At 46.2% G+C, this 18731-nt stretch overlaps 1 protein-coding gene across 1 annotated transcript in view; it reads left to right on the top strand.

Moving 5' to 3' along the window:
• The window catches only part of IPO7 (importin 7), a 1018209-nt gene extending 1007623 nt beyond the window's left edge, over positions 1-10586 (top strand). Inside the window, exon 25 of the mRNA XM_069623670.1 lies at positions 9497-10586. Coding sequence (XP_069479771.1) covers positions 9497-9594 — 98 coding nt within the window. The 3' untranslated portion in view covers positions 9595-10586. The remainder of the gene's footprint in view (positions 1-9496) is intronic.
• The last annotated feature ends 8145 nt before the right edge of the window (positions 10587-18731 follow it).

Here is an 18731-nt window from a genome sequence, read left to right as displayed (position 1 = left end):
CTGTAGACCATGCGGGAAGGGCAGCCATTTTGGGAACATCTGAGAACTACTGCGTCACATGTGTAGATGAGCAGTTGATGCCACAGACTGGTCAGGGGTCTTGACTGAAATTTTAATCTTGACACAAGGATCCCCGACAGAGCCGGTAGTATGGGGCCTTGGATGTTTACTGGACATCCTGTCCCTTGAATTCGCCTCCAAAGGAGGAACCTCGGCAATGCCGGTAACAAGAGTTAAGGTCGACTACCTCTGTGCCCCCTCAACAGAACCGGTGACTCCGCGAGCGCGGAAAAGTTGAGGAATCCACCTCACAGACGAGGTCTTAACAGGCCTCTCGGTTCTGGTGGTACACACCTTAACCTCGTTAAGCGGAATCTCGGAACAGAGTCCGGTCTTAATAGCTCCCCTGAGAGGGGCCTCCATCCGTGGTTCAGTACAGAAAACCTCAACCGAGGCCCATAGGGCGCGCCCTGGTGTCTGTGTAGGAAGCTCTTGACAGGGAGACCTAGGAGCAAACTCTGGTACCCAAAGCCTCAGCACGGCTAGGCTGGCTATTGGCACCTGATCGGTGAACCTCAGATCATGATCCGGTATAGGCAGACCCCTTGCGGAATCCGTCGGAGAAATCCCTGGTACGCCGATTATTGAAGCCCCTCCTGGACCTGGAGGAACCCGGGAAGGAGTCCCCCAGCCGGGGTGCCCTGAAAAGTAAGGAACTTACGGGCGTCTCTTCTTTTCGTCGATTAAGAGTTGGAAGTGCTATGGAGGAACCTTCTGGAAGATCTCCTCCCACCGACGAAGACGGCGCTGAAGTGCCTGGACCGAAAGTGAGTCACAGATGAAACGAGAGGCCCAACTGTGATTCGGTCCCAGACACTCCAAGCAGAGAGAATGGGGATCCGCCCTAGTGAAGTGAAGTTCGCAAGAGGAACAAGTAGCAAATCCCAAACGATCCGGCATAGACGGAGGACTAGGCGACCGCAGAACCGGAGCAGGAGAGGACGACCACTGGAAGGAAAAAAGGTTTCCGGTGATGCAAGTGTGTCCAGCCCCGATCGTGCTGAAAAAGGGCTAAAGGGCGGAGCGGAGCCAAGAAGGGTGGGGTTACGGCCACGTGCTGTACCCCGCGTAAGAGGACACAATTTCAATTTGATGCTTTTTTACAAAAGTGCTCCCGTCCCACAGGACAGAATGTCCCAAAAGTATAGAGGAAAGGGGACTGGACGTAGGAGTACAACAGTTACAGGTAAGTTACTTGTTCCTTCCTTTTGATTTCTTAGTGTCTAAAGTTATTGAAGCAGCAAGTTATCAACTAACAAAGGGGACCTAAAACAGGACTTGAGGGGGACACTAGCAGCGGCTTGGGTCAGAGATGAGAGGGGGTTGCCCTGGACACCTCTACCCACTCCAACACGCTGGAGCGACTTCTTGGAATCGGTAAGCAATACCTCCCCCTGCATTACTTTTTGGTTTGAAGAAAGTGTTTGGGTTTGCTTCTCCGCGATGTGGCAGCTCTGGGCCCGACCTCCGGATTCCTTGGTCTGGTGATGAAAGGCAGGACAATGGACGGTGAAGGCAAAACTGTCCAGGAAAACCAAAATTATCACTAGATCCCAACATAAGTTTTACCCCGCCTTTCTCGCACACTTCTCAACAACCCCACACTCTGATCTCCTTTTCTGATGAAAATCCACATCTTTAGCTTTGTAGAATACCACAGCTCCATAATTCCTATCCACTGCTGTTTCCAAAAACCATTGGGACAAAGAGGGAAAAGAGCTGTGAAGATTAACCATAGGAATCAATTCACCAGGGATCCCTATGGGCAGTCACCATTTTGTCCCAAAAACGAGGCCAGGCAGGGTCAAGGCCTCCCACTACAAACATTTCGACCTGAAATCTATCAAGACTCCCAGTCACTATAAAAAGCAGACCACACATGACCGAGCTGGGGATGCTGCACAGAAGCCAGAGGAGAATTTGAGCTGGAGAAACCCATGGGGTGCTTGGAGGAAATAATGCCCAGTCGCTGGACATTTGAGTAGAGGGGAGACGGAGACTGCAGTGTGGAGTGGCAGCTGTACCTGCAGAGGGCCAAACCAGGGGCAGCTGGGGGTTGCCTGGCGGTACCCACACCAGAGCTCCTCTCCTGGACAAACCTGGAGAGGTCAGGCTTCAGAGGGGCAGCCGGTGAGACACTGACCTCAACTCATCACCCCTTGAACTCCTGCAGCTTGGGGAGCTGGTGTTGAGTAAAATGAGGTGCATTCCTGGACATGAAGGCCAAAGACTTAAACTTTACAAATCCAGAGGGAGATCTGTGTGAGTGTTTTAGGGAGAATTCTCAAATTCCCTCAACCTTGGAGACCCCCAGCAACTTTGCTGGATTTTGAGGACTTTATTTTTTTTACCTGTAGAGAGTGAGACCCTTTTTTTTTCCCCACTCATGTATTTTAATGTGATTTGGTACACTGTTTCTTTTGGTTGCGGAGTCTGACAAACTCCATAGGCATCATCTTTTTTTACATTGTGTCGCACAGCACCTTCGGTGCAGTGGCACAGGGACGTCTCTCAGATTTCCCAAAGGTTTAAATACCTTCTCTGGGATAAACTACTGTTTCCCAGAGCAGTAAAGTGAAATTGACTTTACTTACGTTTGTAACTTTCTAGACCCAGCACACACACTCACAATAGGGTGTTGGCGGGGTTACTTAGTATCCCCTTTGGCTACCTTCTCATGTAACATTTTTGTTACCCTTTCCTCGATGACTGGCTGGTGGCAGTGGTTTTGTTTTAATTACCGTGGTGTGAATTTACCGCGGGCTGCGTTGGCAGCTGAAGTAAAGCACCCAAGCGTGCCATTTTTGTCAAAATGGCCCAGTCTTCTTTTTTCGCCATTTCTTTGTGGAAAGGTCCTTCTTGAGATTTACTCTGTGCGCCAAACCAGGTTTGGTCCCATTGTTCGCTTTGCCTTTGGCGTGATTTACGAGTGAAGCCTGCCTCTAGCTCAAAGGTGTCTGGGGTGGGCAGGAAGTGAGGGAGGTGCCCGAAACGCCCTGTGCTTAGTCTCCTAGAAGACCCAAATGCACTGTGTAGTGATTGGCCGGCTGGCTATCTGGTAAGGACAGCCACCCTGCTGGGTGACTGACAGCTAGGCTGGAATGAATGGGAGCAAACTGAATAAAAGGCGAGGCTTTTGGCTTGGAAGGCAGAGTCGACAACTGGATAAAGTAACCGAAGAAGAACTTGAAGACGCCTGCTGCAACTCCTCGACCATTGGTTTGCCTCCAAATTCGTATCGACAGAGAAGCCCCTGCACGGACGACTTCTCCCCTTGAGATTACATTACATAGCATTTATAATGCGCACTGTAGACCCGTAGGCATGAAGGCGTGGACAACATAAAAATAGATGACTCCAGGAACTAGAGCATCTGAGACAAGACAGACACAGAGGGACCTAAGCGAGGCCTGGGCAATCTAAGGCACTCCCAGATAACACTGATCATGTAAATAGTGTTTTCAAATCTTTGAGATGGTGGGACCAATCGACTCCCAGGAAAGTCACCTGGACAATCTTCTCGGTGCTGGTTGAATTTCCAGAGAGTTGCTGCTGGAAACCGTATAGCCAGGGAGAGGAAGACCAGATTGTGTGCATTGCTTTTACGCAGGCATAGAGCCTCAGGAAGATCCTCCGGACTCCCAGGCAGCAGGACTGACAGAGCCTGAGCCCCCTCAACAGAGTGCGGGACCCCAGAAGCAAGGAAAGGCCATCTCGACAGCCAGGAACGGCTGTGTTGCTATTTGCGGTAGACGTGAGGAGCTGAAACACTGAACAGCCACTGATGTGAAGATTGCCGGTTGCGAGCAGTGACCGTCCCATTGCAGTGCAGGAGTCCCCAGAAGTCCTCCCTCTTGTCCCCATGACTGAGGCCCAGCAACAGTGAGCTCTGCAGAGCTGCACAGGAAAAGAATTAATCTGGTGCATAGTTTCTTCAATTCAAAAGGTACTGTACAAGGTCTGAGAGAACTTACCTCTTGCTGTAGAGTTGCTTTCATCCTCTACTACTCACAAGTCTAACGGCTTGTGGCCCTACATTTGATTCTTCTTTTCTTCAAAGACTTTCTAAACATTGTGCAACTACTTTTCTACTTACCTACCAGAAGTGCTTCATCCTATATAAGACTTTTGCCCATTGACTTTGGCTTAGCCTGTTATACTGAATGAGACTGCTGTGGGGATCCAAACGTATTTGCCTGCTTTAGAATATTTGTGGTCTCTTGGTATAACCTTTTCCTTTTACCAACTATAACAGTGTTCTAAATGCAAACAGTAAGATATTAATGTCCTCAGAACCCTAGCTATTGAAGTCACCGGAGGGTGTAGGTTGTCTGTAGGCCATCCCAAAAGGGTCTTTACTGATTTAGAAATTGAGTGTACAGTATTGAAGTGTATTGTGTTAGTTTTTACATTGCTCCCTTCGGAAGAAGGGTTATTCTAACTACCTGATAAATTAATAATTGTTTATTCAAGAAACCTTGAGTGGAAGTGTTTATTTGAATACTTGTCATTGTGAATCAGTGCAACTCCCCTACAGCTCACATTGACCCCTCTTGAGATAAGCCTGGCTGCTCAACAAGCTACCAAAACTGTGTAGTACAAGCTTATACCAAAGGTTGGGTTTCCTATACCTGTAGTCAGAGTTGTTTGTAGTGTTCCCAGAGGGTACTGCGTACAATCTTTGCTGAACAGTAAGGAATTACAATTTTACTTTTGTAACATGCTTAATACTGGTTTCTGTGCACAGGATCGGGATTTGGATATGTTGCGCGGAAAGTACCATTGGGTACAAAGCCCTTGTGTTGGCTAAGATTTTCATAGCAATGATCTTCCTGACCTGTCAACCCCAGAACATTTTGCATTAGTGGTGGACTATTTTTCCCAATACCTCATTGAGTGTCAACCTGTTTCCACACTCGCAGATCCTTTTACTCTTTTTATGTGTCATTTTTAAGACTCTTCATAGTGTCCTTGTTGGGTAAGATTTGCATAGCAATCCTAAATCTCCCTGACCTGTGTCAACCCAGAAACCTTTGATTTTTCCTTATACCTCTGTGAGGGGGAATTTTTGCCACACTCACAGAATAGTTTACTCTTTTTATGGGTGTCCGTTTTAAAACTCTACATAGTGTGCCTCATTACAAGTTGGCCAGTCGGGATTTAACGGTGCCGGTAAAACCGTACCGGTACCGTTTTCAGGACCGGCTAACTAAGTTATGTGGGCATGTGGTGTTACACCCGCCAGGTCTGACCTGGCGGCCGTAGCGCCACCGGCCGCAGACGGACACAGAAACACCGGCACCATTGCCACATGGTGCCGCTGTTTCCACTTCCGTATTCCCATGGGAGTCCTATGGGACTCAACAGGAATGGGGATTTACAGAATGCCGGCTCCGGAAATACCGGATCACCGGGGCTGTAATGCCCCATTAATTCAGGCAAGTTCGGAACTGGTAAATCCCCATGAGTCTGGCTCGTAATGAGGGCCAGTGTCTTTTAAAAGTTTTTCTCTTTGACAACTTTTTGGCAATAAGTGCCTGAGGGGCTCCCCTTTTACCTTTCTCTGGCTAACACTTTGAGAACTACAGTTCCCAAGGGTAGAAAGGATCTTTAGATCCCTTTTTACATTTTATTAGGCGAGACCAGCACCCCCACCTTGTGGAGTGCTGGGGAGATACGGAGTATCCTCTTTCTCATTTTAAATGTAACATTTATGTCACAAGAACAAACTTAACTTTAATGGCTGGTGACCATGATACCTTTTATTCATTTGTTGCACCTTTACTGCATGCTGTATGCAAAGCCCTGGTTAAAGCACCCATGGGTGCTCATTTTATCAACATGGCCCCGGTCTTGTTTTTTCACCATTTTAGTGTTCCTTGTCCCTTCTTGTTCTTTCCCCTGACATCCAGGGCGGGAAATTACTGTGATTTTTATCTTCAGTGGGAGTCCGGTGTAGTCCACGCCCAGGCTCCAGAGTGTCTGTGAATGAAGGAAGCGAGGGAGGGGTCCAAAGCTCTGCAGCCCTTTGTCTTCCAGCCTCAGTGCAAGATTGCAGTTCAAACTGGAAGACTGGGTTCTGTCCTGGAAGCATTGTCGCTCCTCTCCCCGCCACCCCCCTATTCCCCAGTTTGAATGTTGCAAGGCTGTGATTGACTGGATTCCTGCGTAAAAGTTCTAACCTGGAAGCTGAAGTTAGTCGACCACTAGAACCAAAACCCGAGAGGATGATAAAGGAAAAGTGGCGAAGACGATTTGCAGCGACTGGAGAGTCTGCTGTGTAACCAGAGCCTGCTGTAGCCCTTCCTTCCAATCAACCTGGGGACTCTACAACCCATAGCCTGGTGAGACCCACTAGACTCAAGACCACCTGCATTTTGAGCTGTCCGACGCCGTGCTGCGACCTTGCGTGGCTGCAATGCTCTGGGACCTCGTGCCATTGTGCGGTGCAAGGTCTTCTGAATTCCAAATCTCGCTGAAACTTGGTGGGCATCCTGATGGATCTCCAGAGACATAAATCAAGTCCAGAAAGTCCCCTACCAGAGTGCTGTTGTAACAACAAGCATCCGACCAGTGATATTCGGTCTTCTGTGCTCCTGAAAAGGGGCCAGATCCACAGAATCGCATCCAGCTGCGAGGAAAACCTTGCCTAGATCCTTCCCTGTTGATCCCTGCTGCAAAGTCCCTTCCAGTGTCCGGTTTTCAGTCACCACGACAAGGAATCCACCGACCAGGTTTTTGGCTTCAGCTCCTGAAGTCCTGCTGCAAAATCAAAGTCTCTTGTGATTCCTGTGCACTTTTAGGGTGTCTACTGTGATTGGGAGGGCTCTCATCCAGTTAGCCCAGGCCCACTGCTGGAATCTTCCTAGGGTCTCTTCTGTGAAGCCCCTGGACCTTCAACTCTAAAGTAAAATGCTCCCCTGTATGAACAGCCTTCCTATGGAAATCTGACATTTGCTACTTAAGAACCTATCCTGACACTGCCGTTGGACACGATACCCTAGTGACCCCCACACCCCTTCTGCCACTGAGAACATGCTCCAAGAATAAGTGAAATACTTTTTTAAAGGATTGGGCCTTTTGCCTAGAAAAGAGAATGTGTTTTAAAAGTTACTTACTTGCAAAAGAAGTTGGTTGGTAACTGGAACTCAGAGTAAACAGTTACAAAAGTTCTTACTTACCTTGAATGTGTTATTCTGAAAAGTATATAAAACGTTCGTTACTCACCTGTGCATTGGTTGTGCCTCTTCCCCCAAAGTAATACTGTTGCTTTCACTCAATTATTCCTGTTAGGATAATTGAATGAGTGTCCCCTAACTGGGTCTTGATTCCCCAGACTTGCTGTTAGCCTGTCCAGAATAAGTCTGTGTTAGGTTTTACCTACCTAGAATAACTGATAGCCTGTCCAAAATAAGTCTGTATTAGGTTTTACCTACCTAGAATAACTGAGTCATTCATGAAGTGTAACACTGGGTTTTGCTTTTCCTGGTCTTTTTAGACAGTGTCTTGGGTTTATACACATCTTTAAGTTACTTAGAGCTCCTGTAAAAAGTGTATTGGTTTTACTTACCTTGAGTATAACTGTTATCCTAAAATAAATTAGTTATTGCTTCCCTTAGTCTGTGAACTGAACAGCAACTGTAATTGAATATTACAACCCAAGGTACAACTCCCCTAGAATAACTGTTATCCTGAATCAGTTATAGGTTTATACTGTTCCTAGAATCTGTGGTTCACTAGATCAGAAAAGTAAATCATCCAGTTGATATTACTATGCGATTTCTTGCTGAGCATCACATTACAACTGATAGGGTCACTACCCTGGTATTACTGTAAGTAATCTAAAAGGAACTATTGGTTTCGACTTCCCTAGAACTCCTGTTAGGTGTTCCAAATAAGATTATATGCTTTGGTCTGTGTACCTTCAAGCATAGTGTTTTTTCCATAATGTGTTATATGATCTATGATGGTACTTATTTTCCCCCAAGATTTATGTTGGCCTACGTGTATTTAAATAAACCATATATTCTTACTTTACATAGTGTTTTAGTGTTTCTTTGGACCATTTGTATCACAATTACTTTGTACTGATTCTACAGCCCTCTCTCCCACCTAAGCCTGGCTGCTCTGTCTACACGACCCTCAAATCAGGTAGTACAACCTTCTACTAAGAGTGTAGTCTTGTACTACATCAGTTTAATCGTTTTCTTAAGCCCTTAGTTGGACTTTAGACAAACTGTCCTAACAAGTGGTAAAATCGAAACCCCTAGATTCAAGTTTCCTCGATGGAGGCCTAAATGCCAGATATGGCTACCATGCAATGGTCTACGTGCATCAGACATTTTTGGTGGTAGGAGTAATAAGAGCGGTGGGACAGTTCAATAGAGAGCAGTAATGGCGGTTCCCGCCGCCCGCACCTTGCACACAATGTCAGTGGATGCTGGTTGATGGCCGCGCTGCAGGCTCCTCTGGCGAATGCTGGCAAACCTAATCTGGAGCTGCTACTGCTGGAGCTGCCCTTTGCCTTGAGGCCCTTAGCTAGAGGGGCTGCGGAAGGCAGGTAAGAGTGATTAGTGTACGATGCTGTGAAAATTGGCCTAAGTCGCACTAAAAATCAAAACTACATGTGTTGGAGACCCAGAAATTGCCTCACCTGCGAGACGTGGGTTGAAAAGAGGCTAGGTTGCAGGCCGCGAGGCCTTTGGTCCCCGCTGTATTGATGGGAGTGCAGATGGACCATTCTCAAGGTAGGGCGGCAGGCAGGAACAGGGAAACTCGAGGAAGGCGAGAGGGATGAAACGCCCGCTAGTGCGCAATGCTGGGCAAATTGGCCTAAATCACACACAATCAAAACTACATATGTCAGCGACCCAGAAATTGCTTCACCTGCGAGACGTGGGCTGAACTGAGGCTGTTGTAATTGCTCAATCATTGTTAAATTTGCTTGGTTTGCAGCACTGTTCGCACTTTATGTATTGTGGTACCTGCGCTGCTTAACTGATTTTTGTTTTTCAGATTGACGAGAATAATTTGTATTTGAATATTTCTATGCAATGACTACAATTTTAGTCTTGGTGTATTCAGGCATTATTCTTTCCTTATACACTTTCATTAGTGGCCGCATTTAAATGATTTAGGGTAGTTTGTTGTGTTTGTAGTCTTGTATTTTGCCCCTGATCTACCCATTCAATATACAATGGGGAACGTTCTAGTTTCGACATATAAAAATTATTCCATTCATACTCTTAGGAAAAAGGTCTGGTTGTTTTACTCCATGCTGGGTTTGCATAGAGGTTTCTTCCTAGACTCCCCGCAGCCCCCCTCCTCCCAGACACCCTTTTGTGCAATTCCTGCCAGCTTAAGTAATTAAAAATTGATCTTGTGAAGTCTGATTTGTGAACATTTTTAATATTTTTCTTCTTAAACTTTCTTACAGAATCCAAAATGATAGAGAAACATGGTGGATACAAATTTAATGCTCCAGTTGTGCCAAGTTCATTCAATTTTGGAGGTCCTGCCCCGGGAATGAATTGATTTCCTTCTTTCCTGCTACTGTGTGACTGATTGTAGTGACCAGCTTGTGTTCCTCGCAGTAGTGGTTCCAGAACTGGTACATGCTCTCTAAAGCTCACTTCTACCCAATTATGAAATTGAGATTGAACGAAGAGCAACCTCAAGTGGGACCTGATCATGTAACCTGGCACTGGGACAGCAAACAGGTTTTTTGAAGAGAAGAATCTGACTTCCAAGCATCTAAAGCACCACACTGTGGAACTCTGAAACTAATATGTGACGTCACAAAGAAAGCTTTCATTTCTGGAGGGAAAAAAGCATGGGCCATAGGACTACATAAAATGTTTCATTTACAGTGCATACTAGAAGGTCAATTAATAATTTTATTGCACCAATGGCAATCTAATTAGTTTGTCTAATTATTTGCCTTCGTCCCAGTAAGATGTTGGTTCTTTTAATGTAAATAAGAGGAGGCAACCAGAGAGCCTTGCGTTTCTTTATTTCAATTGATCACGAAATCCGATTGTTCATATGTAGAATATTGGACACTTATTGTAGCACTACGACATAACTGATCTGTAAATGAATTAGCACTTTTATATCAGCGAAGTCTTCTAGCCTGTGTACAAATAATAGCAAAATGTTTGCTGTTTATAAAGTGCAGAGGGGGTATGATAGAATTTCAAGTTAATTTAAAGCAAACTAGCAGTTTTTGTACCTGATGACTTGTGGTGCAGTCACTTTGGTTTGTGACTTGAATTTGGTTATGTAAAAAGCAGTTGGTGATATTTCATTGCTGCTATGAATGGCTACACCCTTAGTGTCCTTTGATTTTCTTAAAGCTCAGTGTACAAATTCAAATTTGGATATAGAAGACTATTGTAAGCACTAGGATCAACTAGTACCGTCTCCAAAGCATGTAAAAATGGAAATGAAGTTTTACTCTTAAAGAGTTTGAAATGTGTGGATGAAACGGCTATATGCAATCTATTAAAAGAACAAAATTCGATGAACTTTGCTTCATGTATGATTGCATTTTATTTCCATGGTTAATGCCCATAATTAAGTACAGCCAACAGTTTTGTTCACAATCCTTGATTTTGCACTTCAAGGCCACCATTTGTATCCCTTTGGTATCGGTGCCTTCATTACTTGACCCATACAGCTGAAATAAATTTCTATCACTGGGGACCACTGGCACCTCTTTGAACCAGTTAACATTGTTACTCGCAACAGCATATAAAATAACTGCTGACATTTCTGTGAACTTAAACCGTTTATTTGTTTTATCTCAACATTTAAACTGCGTAGGTTTAAGTCTTAATATTAAATATCCTGTGGGTATGATTGCCATTCATTTCCAGAGTTGAACGTCATTTTCTGAGTGGAAATACTAAGAAAAAGTATCCTTTGTGTCCATACTGAAACAATTCCCTCTGAGAAGGGATTGCACATCTTCAGCAAATTGTTCAACCAATATTAAATGTTATATTGTAAGCATCCATAAACGTACCGACCAAGCAGAGTGGAGCAAAACCATGCTTTGCTGTTCATTGTATACAACTGTACAGCAAATTCAGTGAAGGTATGGTTGGTGAAATCAGATTAAATTCCTAGTGTATTTAAATTAAGGGATTCACTAGAAAAGTAATCTTCATCTGTTGCGTTAAACTACCTTCTTTAAAATGCTGCATGTCTCTAAAATAGAAATAAATGCAGCAGCAATATTTTCATAGTTATTTTATTTCCAGTTTACATTTAAGTAAATGCATACATATTATAATATTTATAATAGGGAAAGTGTTTTTAACTGGTTGTTCAACTACAGAATCTGTCCAAGAATTGTGGGGTGGGTGAGGCTAGTAGTGTATAATCTGTTATGAATTTGTTCAATTGTAGATCCTTCTACCTGAACAGAAAAATTAAAACAAAAATGCCTAAAGATTGCTTTGACTTCTGGGAAATATATTTATATTCACTGTGTAAGAAGTCTGATACAACAGTGCCTTTTGTCTGTTTTAAGCTCAAATGAAACTGCCTCACAGCACTGGTTTGGTTTCTGAATTGGCATGTGTGCCTCTTAGCCACTTCAGAGCACAGGGGTGGAAGGCTAGCAGCCACTTACGGACCCAGCAGTGATATCTATGATTAAGAATCTTTCACAGCAAAATGTAAAGGATGCATTAAAGATCAACAAGCAATGAAAAAGCAAAGCGTTAGTGCTTGGTCTCCTTTAACCCTACCGTTGAATATTCTTATGCTGTGCATCTGTTGCCATATGGGTAAAAGTTAACGTGTGCCAGTTGCATAGCCTTGTGCTGCTGATGAGCTTTCCCTGTAATTGCCAAATCCTAAACTGTGATGGGTAGTCTAGGTGTCTGATTAGTACAGGGACAAGTCTGGCAGGGATTCGAACACTTGGAGGCCTGTTACAAACTTGTTTTTGTGAGGGTTTTTTTTTTTCTCGCAGTGGGCAGGATTCTAATGGCCATCCCCATTACTTTCCAGTCTAGATTTGTTGAAGTTGTCTGATTACTGGTGATGTCAGGTAGTGTATAGGAGGGTTGGCAATCCAAACCTAGTTAAATACTCCCTTTGGAAATCAGAACTGGGGACAACTAGGCTCTATCCACTTCCTGCATCAACTTAAGACAACAAGCATGGGTAACGCCTCCAAATCCAGATGACCAGTTGGCTACATTGCAGGCATCTGCAGCTAACAAACTTAAAAACTTCCTATGGTACATGTTATCATAAAATGGGCTTTGTGCCGCACCTTCCATTACAAAACAATGTGGTGCTTCTGAGCGGCTCCTGAATTGTGATGGTGAGTCCTGGTCCGAGATTTAAATAAGTGGACTGTTTTTTGTAATGCAGTATAGTACTACAGTAAATGAGCCGCAGGGTTTATATTTAAGCGGTGAGCGGTGAAGGGTTCAGTTGAGCACACACTGAGCACTCTTGATGTACATTAGGCATTATAAAAATTGTTACGGCCTTGGATAAACTTAGAAATTAAAAACCACAGGCAACACTAAAACTTTCACTATATGTACTTTTATCTTGATGTACTTTAAGAGCACTAACACTTCACTTTTAAATGAGATTTCAGGATACTGCAAATGTAGTTTAGCAAGTGAATAACAAAATAGAATTGGGTAAATCAACGCTAAATATGAGATGATCTAGGGGTGTTTAATTACCTTGAAAACTTAGTTTCTGGTGTTTGTTAATCTGCTTAGAATCACATGCTGTGCATAGGTCCGACATCCAGTGGTCACTGCGGAGTATTGCATTTTGTTTTTCGTAGTCGAAAAGGGGACGTCGACAAGGCGTGTCTGTAACACTATCCCTATAGTGACGTGCGTTGTACCCACAATCCCTCACGCGTCGAGGTCCCTCAGATTGTTTTTTTCCGCCCAGCTTCTGGTCGCCTTTCGCGGAGCTCCTAGAGAGACATTGCTAATACTTACCACGGACCTCGGTCCTTAATTATACTTATTATATTGTTAACGATCCCTCCCCTCGACGTTAGCTGTGAAGCTGTTTCTCCGCCGAACAAGTTCTCGACGGAGGGGAAGAGGCGGAGATCCTTCGGCGCTGCCGAACACGTGGCCTGGCCTCGACGGCCAACATACAGTAGGGAGAGTGGGGGTTCGAACTTTTATCTTCTCTTTGAGAATGTCTTTCTTTCTCCCCTATCTTTCCCTTGGGGTTATCACCAGCTATTATTGCCTCAGCTATGGAGAGGACACCTTTTAAGTTTTGCCCACGCTGTAGGGGCAAATACATTTGGAAGGATAAACACAAGCTCTGTAATCGTTGCTTGCCCCTCGATCATAAAGAGGACAGCTGCGCGGCCTGCAAGCTCTTGAAACCAAGAACTCTCAAAGAACGAAAGGTTAAGAGGTGGGCGGACTACGCTATGTCGAAGTCAGTTTCCTCACCCGCCACCGCTGTTACAGAAAGTGACGAGGAGGGTGATAACTCGACGTCCATCACGGAAGTCATGAACCCCCAGAGGGAGCGCTCGCGCTCCTCGACGTCCGTCCCCGGCCCCGACGGGCTCGGCTCACGCCCTGCTTATGGGGATGAACACCCCGGCGACAAGGACGCACATAGACCCCATAAAACTAAACACACAACCCACGGCTCTTCTTCGTCGAGGACGAAGGATCCATCAGCGCCAAAGGGGACGCAGGGTACTCCGGCGTCTACCTCAGACCGTAAAGGTCTCAAGCCCCACCCGCAAACGCAGCCGCGACCAGCGATTGGGCTTTCATCAAACACGGGCGCTACCTCAAAATCATCCGACGTAACGCTCCATAGAGCGGCCGTCGAGGAACAACGCAGGCAACGTCGACACCAGAGCCCTCGACTGACAGACTCGTTGTCGAGAGCCTAGCAAGAATTGTCTCCGAAGACAAACGTACGCGGACGACGAAACAAACGTCGAATTCCGCGCCGAAAAAGCACAAAAGTAGCCAGGAACAGCCCCTTTCATCTAAGGGCACTTCTGAACTACCGGAGGGCTTTTCAGAGGGAGACGGAAACCTCTCCTCGACGTTGTGGGAGCGTTCTAAGCGTTTTGAAGGTGAAAACACTGATTTCCCCCCTTTAGACTATTCAGGGGTACCCCATGAGACCCTTGAAAGACTCCATTCTTGTATGGAGAAAATGGAAAGGTTTCTGGGAAGCCAAGACCCACCCACTCACAAAAGACAGAGAATGGCCCCAGGATGACCCTAGAGTCAAGATCCCTAGGCTGTTTCCCCCTTCCACAGATGTATATGACCTCACTGAGGAGGAGCAATACCTACAGGAAGATGAGTGTTTGGGGGGAGAGGAAGAACATGAGGAAGAGGGGTTCGAAGAAGATCTTTACACTACTGCAGGAGCTTTTGAAGAAGATACAGCTACCTCGCAGCCCTGGCAATCCCCTTCAGTGCAGCCTTGGCAATCCCCATCAGTGCACTCAGACCCTGATGCCTTTCACCCTTCTCCTCTCAAGGATTCACATATTGGGAACTCCTCTCCCATAGATGACCAACCTTCACTCAATGCACTATTGCGCAAGGCAGCAGCGCATTTTGAGATAGACACAGGGGAAACTCTTCCTGACATAGACTTTGTAGAAAAAGTGATTAAAGAAAAAGCCCCCGTTAGCCAGTCTATTCCGCTCCTGGCTTCTATTAAGAGAAAAATATCTCCTTCCCAATCCAGCCTTAGTAAGAGGGGTCAACCCTAGAATAGAAAAGCTCTTCAGCCCTTCATCCTCTGACCCTTTGTACATCAGAGGACATTCTATTCCGGACTCCCTTGTAGTTACTAATACAAGAAAAAGAGCGGGGGTACCACTATCCACTAGTGAAGCACCACCTGACAAAGAGGGCAAGAAGCTCTACGCACTTGGGAAAAGAATCACGACCTCCGCCGCCTTCTCAACTAGGATTGCAAATAACAATTCCCTACTAGCTAGCTACGCAGATGCACAGTGGAGCAAGCTGCGCAGCGAAGCGGAGGACGCACCTGAACCCCTGCGTTCACGCCTGTTAGCTGTAATATCAGAGGGAACGCTTGTAAACCAGGGCATCGTGAAGAACTCCCTAGATGCCGCTGAGACGGCTGGCCGCTCCCTGGTTCAGGGAATACTTCTCAAACGCCATGTCTGGCTACGCAATTCAGGTTTTAAGCCAGAAACCCAAGCCTCCCTCATAAATAAGCCCATAGAACAAACACATCTGTTTGGGAAAGCAGTGGATGAGGCCCTAGAACATGCGAAGAAAGAGTTTGATACCATCAAGACTCTTGACCAAATTTCTAGGCCCCCTAACAGACGCGGCTATGGCAATAGACGCTCCTTTCGTGGCCAACGCCAGCAGCAGCACCAACAACAATTTTCTCTGCTACCAACTGGCCCTCTAACCAGGGTAACACCCAGTTCAGTCAAAGAGGCCAACAGCGTGGCAGAGGAAGAGGTCGCGGCTCCAGCCCCAGAGGTTCCACGCCCAATACCAACAAATGACCCGAAGATTCGGGTCCCCTCCCATGCATCACCGGTCGGGGGCCGGTTAACATCGTTCCTATCAGCATGGGAGGGAATATCGTCAGACCGCTGGGTATTATCCACCATAGCCCACGGATACTGCATAGAATTCAACAGTTCCCCGAAGTACAGACCCCCACGGAACCAATGCATAACACCGGAACACCTCACCATTCTTCTTCAAGAAGTAGAAGAACTACTGAAAAAAGAAGCTATAGAAGCTGTCCCCCCTATCTCAGGTAACAGAAGGTATTTATTCAGTGTACTTCCTTGTACCCAAAAAGGACCTAACCATGCGCCCTGTATTAGATCTGCGCCCAGCGAACAACTTTGTCAAACCCCAAAGGTTTCGTATGGTGACCTTGCAGGAAGTAATCCCACTGTTATCACAGGGGGATTACATGACAACGCTAGACATGAAAGATGCATACTTTCATATTTTAATGTTGCCAGCACACAGAAAATACCTCAGGTTCAAGATAGGGAACAAACACTACCAATTCAGAGTACTACCCTTTGGGATAGCTTCTGCACCGAGGGTATTCACAAAAGTACTGGCAGTAGCAGCGGCCCACCTGCGCAGGCTATCCATCCCAGTATACCCTTACCTCGACGACTGGCTCATAACCGGGGATTCTTACGAGACATGCTTCTCCAATACCCAAAAGACCGTAGACCTTTTGTACCAACTGGGCTTCTCCAACGAAAAGAAGTCCAGCTTAGACCCCAGCCAAGTCAAACAATTTTTAGGGGCTCTAATTCAAACAAAGGAAGGCCTCGTCTTCCCCTCCAACGAGAGGGTCCAAAACATGCTGTTTCAGATCCCCCATTATGTAGCAGGTCGAGAGGTGACGGTACGCAAGGCTATGCGCTTGCTAGGGATGATGGCGTCATGTATTTATTTGGTACCTCACGCGCGCCTGCGCATGCGCCTAATGCAGGAGTGGCTCAACAGCCAGTGGTGTCAGGCCAGCGGACAATGGGACGATCTAGTGGTGGTCTCGCAGGCCTTAGTTCTCTCGCTGCGGTGGTGGACAAAAGAAAACCTGTTAGGGAAGACTTTTGCCACACCCGCAGTGGAAGCCACTCTGACCACAGACGCATCCCTCACAGGATGGGGGGCTCACCTATCCCATCACACTGCTCACGGAGCGTGGACTCCGAGCTTAGCATCCAAGCATATAAACCTGCTGAAACTTCTAGCGGTGTTCAAAGCACTAAAAGCCTTTCAGGAACACCTACAAGGAAGGACAGTGATGGTCCTCACAGACCGCACCACAGCCATGTACTACCTCAACAAGCAAGGGGGCACTCACTCTCCAGGACTGTCCAAGCTGTCCCAGAATATATGGAAGTGGGCTCTCAAACACAACATGTTCCTACTATCACAACATGTACCAGGGGAACTCAATCTGCTAGCAGACAAGCTCAGCAGAGACTTCCCCCTGCCCGAAGAGTACGAATGGCAATTGCACGAAGACATCGTCTTAGACGTCTTCACGCAATGGGGATTCCCGGAAATAGACCTGTTCGCTACTATAGAAAACTCACAATGCCAAAGTTACGCCTCCAGGTACCCCCAGAACCAGTCCAAGGGGAACGGTCTGTCGATTCAATGGTCAGGGAAATTTGTTTACGCCTTTCCCCCCCCCCCGACTCCCCTTCTCAACAAAGTGGTGCACAAGATGCACCAGGAGCAGGTTACCATGATACTAGTGGCCCCAATGTGGGCCCGGCAGCCATGGTTCGCTCACTTGATGGAGATGGCCCTATCTCCCCCAGTGAAACTTCCCTGCCCGTACAACATGCTGTCACAGGACAAGGGCAGGAAACTGCACCCATGCCCTCAGACCATGAATTTAGCAGCCTGGCTCCTGAGATCGTAGAATTTGGACATTTACAACTCCCGCAGAGATGTATGGACATCCTCAGGGAATCCAGAAAACCGAATACTCGCCACTGCTATTCTAGCAAGTGGAAAAGATTTGTCATCTGGTATAGAATTAAGAGCATCAACCCAGTTGACTGCTCTCCCACTGACATTGTCCTATACTTGACCCATTTACTGGATTCAGGTCTAGTGTTCAATTCCATTAAGGTCCACCTAGCGGCACTATCTGCATACACCACTTCCCAACTTAGTGTCGTGGTGGAAGATACCAGTTATCAAGGCCTTCATGGAGGGGGTAAAGAGAATACATCCTCCAATAGCTAACCCAGCTCCCGGATGGGACCTAATTGTGGTACTTTCAAGACTCATGGGCCCTCCTTTCGAACCCATGCACAAGGCAACTCTTAAAGACCTCACTCTTAAGACTGCTTTCCTAATAGCTGTCACCTCCATTAGGAGAGTAAGTGAACTACAGGCTCTTTCTGTACTAGACCCCTTCGTAACAGTTCACAAAGATAAAGTGGTTCTACGCACACACCCAAGGTTTGCACCAAAATTCATATCGAAATTTCATGTAAACCAGTCAATAGAACTACCAACGTTCTTTCAAAACCCTTCCAGCTTGGGAGAAAAAAGTCTGCATACACTGGATGTACGCAGAGCTGTCATGTTCTACATGGAAAGAACCAGACCACTGAGAAAGACTAATCAGTTCTTTGTCTCGGTGGCAGCAGGAAGAGGAGAGGCAGTTTCAAAGTCCACTATATCTAGATGGATTGTTCAATGCATCACTCTCTGTTACACTCTTGCTAAGAGAGAACTACCCTTCAAGCCAAGAGCACATTCCACTCGAGGCACTGGGGCTTCCATAGCATTCATTGCAAATGTTCCCCTTGAGTCCATCTGCAAAGCGGCTACCTGGAGTTCTGTGCACACCTTTACAAAACACTACTGTCTAGATGCACACTCTAGATCTGACTCCCAGGTGGGACAGGCAGTATTAAGACATCTTTTCTCTACTGTTCCTTCTCATAACCCACCGCCAACTCCGGGTACTGCTCGCTAGTCTATGCACAGCATGTGATTCTAAGCAGATTAACAAACATCAGAAGACAATGCATTACTTACCGTAAAAGCATTTCTGATAGTTGTATCTGCTTAGATTCACATGCGCCCACCCTTCCTCCCCGCTCGGATGGAAGGAACATAGACATCCTTTTC

Source organism: Ambystoma mexicanum, chromosome 11, assembly GCF_040938575.1.
Source record: "Ambystoma mexicanum isolate Mex_15411 chromosome 11, UKY_AmexF1_1, whole genome shotgun sequence".
In the NCBI taxonomy this organism is placed as follows: domain Eukaryota; kingdom Metazoa; phylum Chordata; class Amphibia; order Caudata; family Ambystomatidae; genus Ambystoma; species Ambystoma mexicanum.
This window is presented reverse-complemented; position numbering and strand designations above follow the sequence as displayed.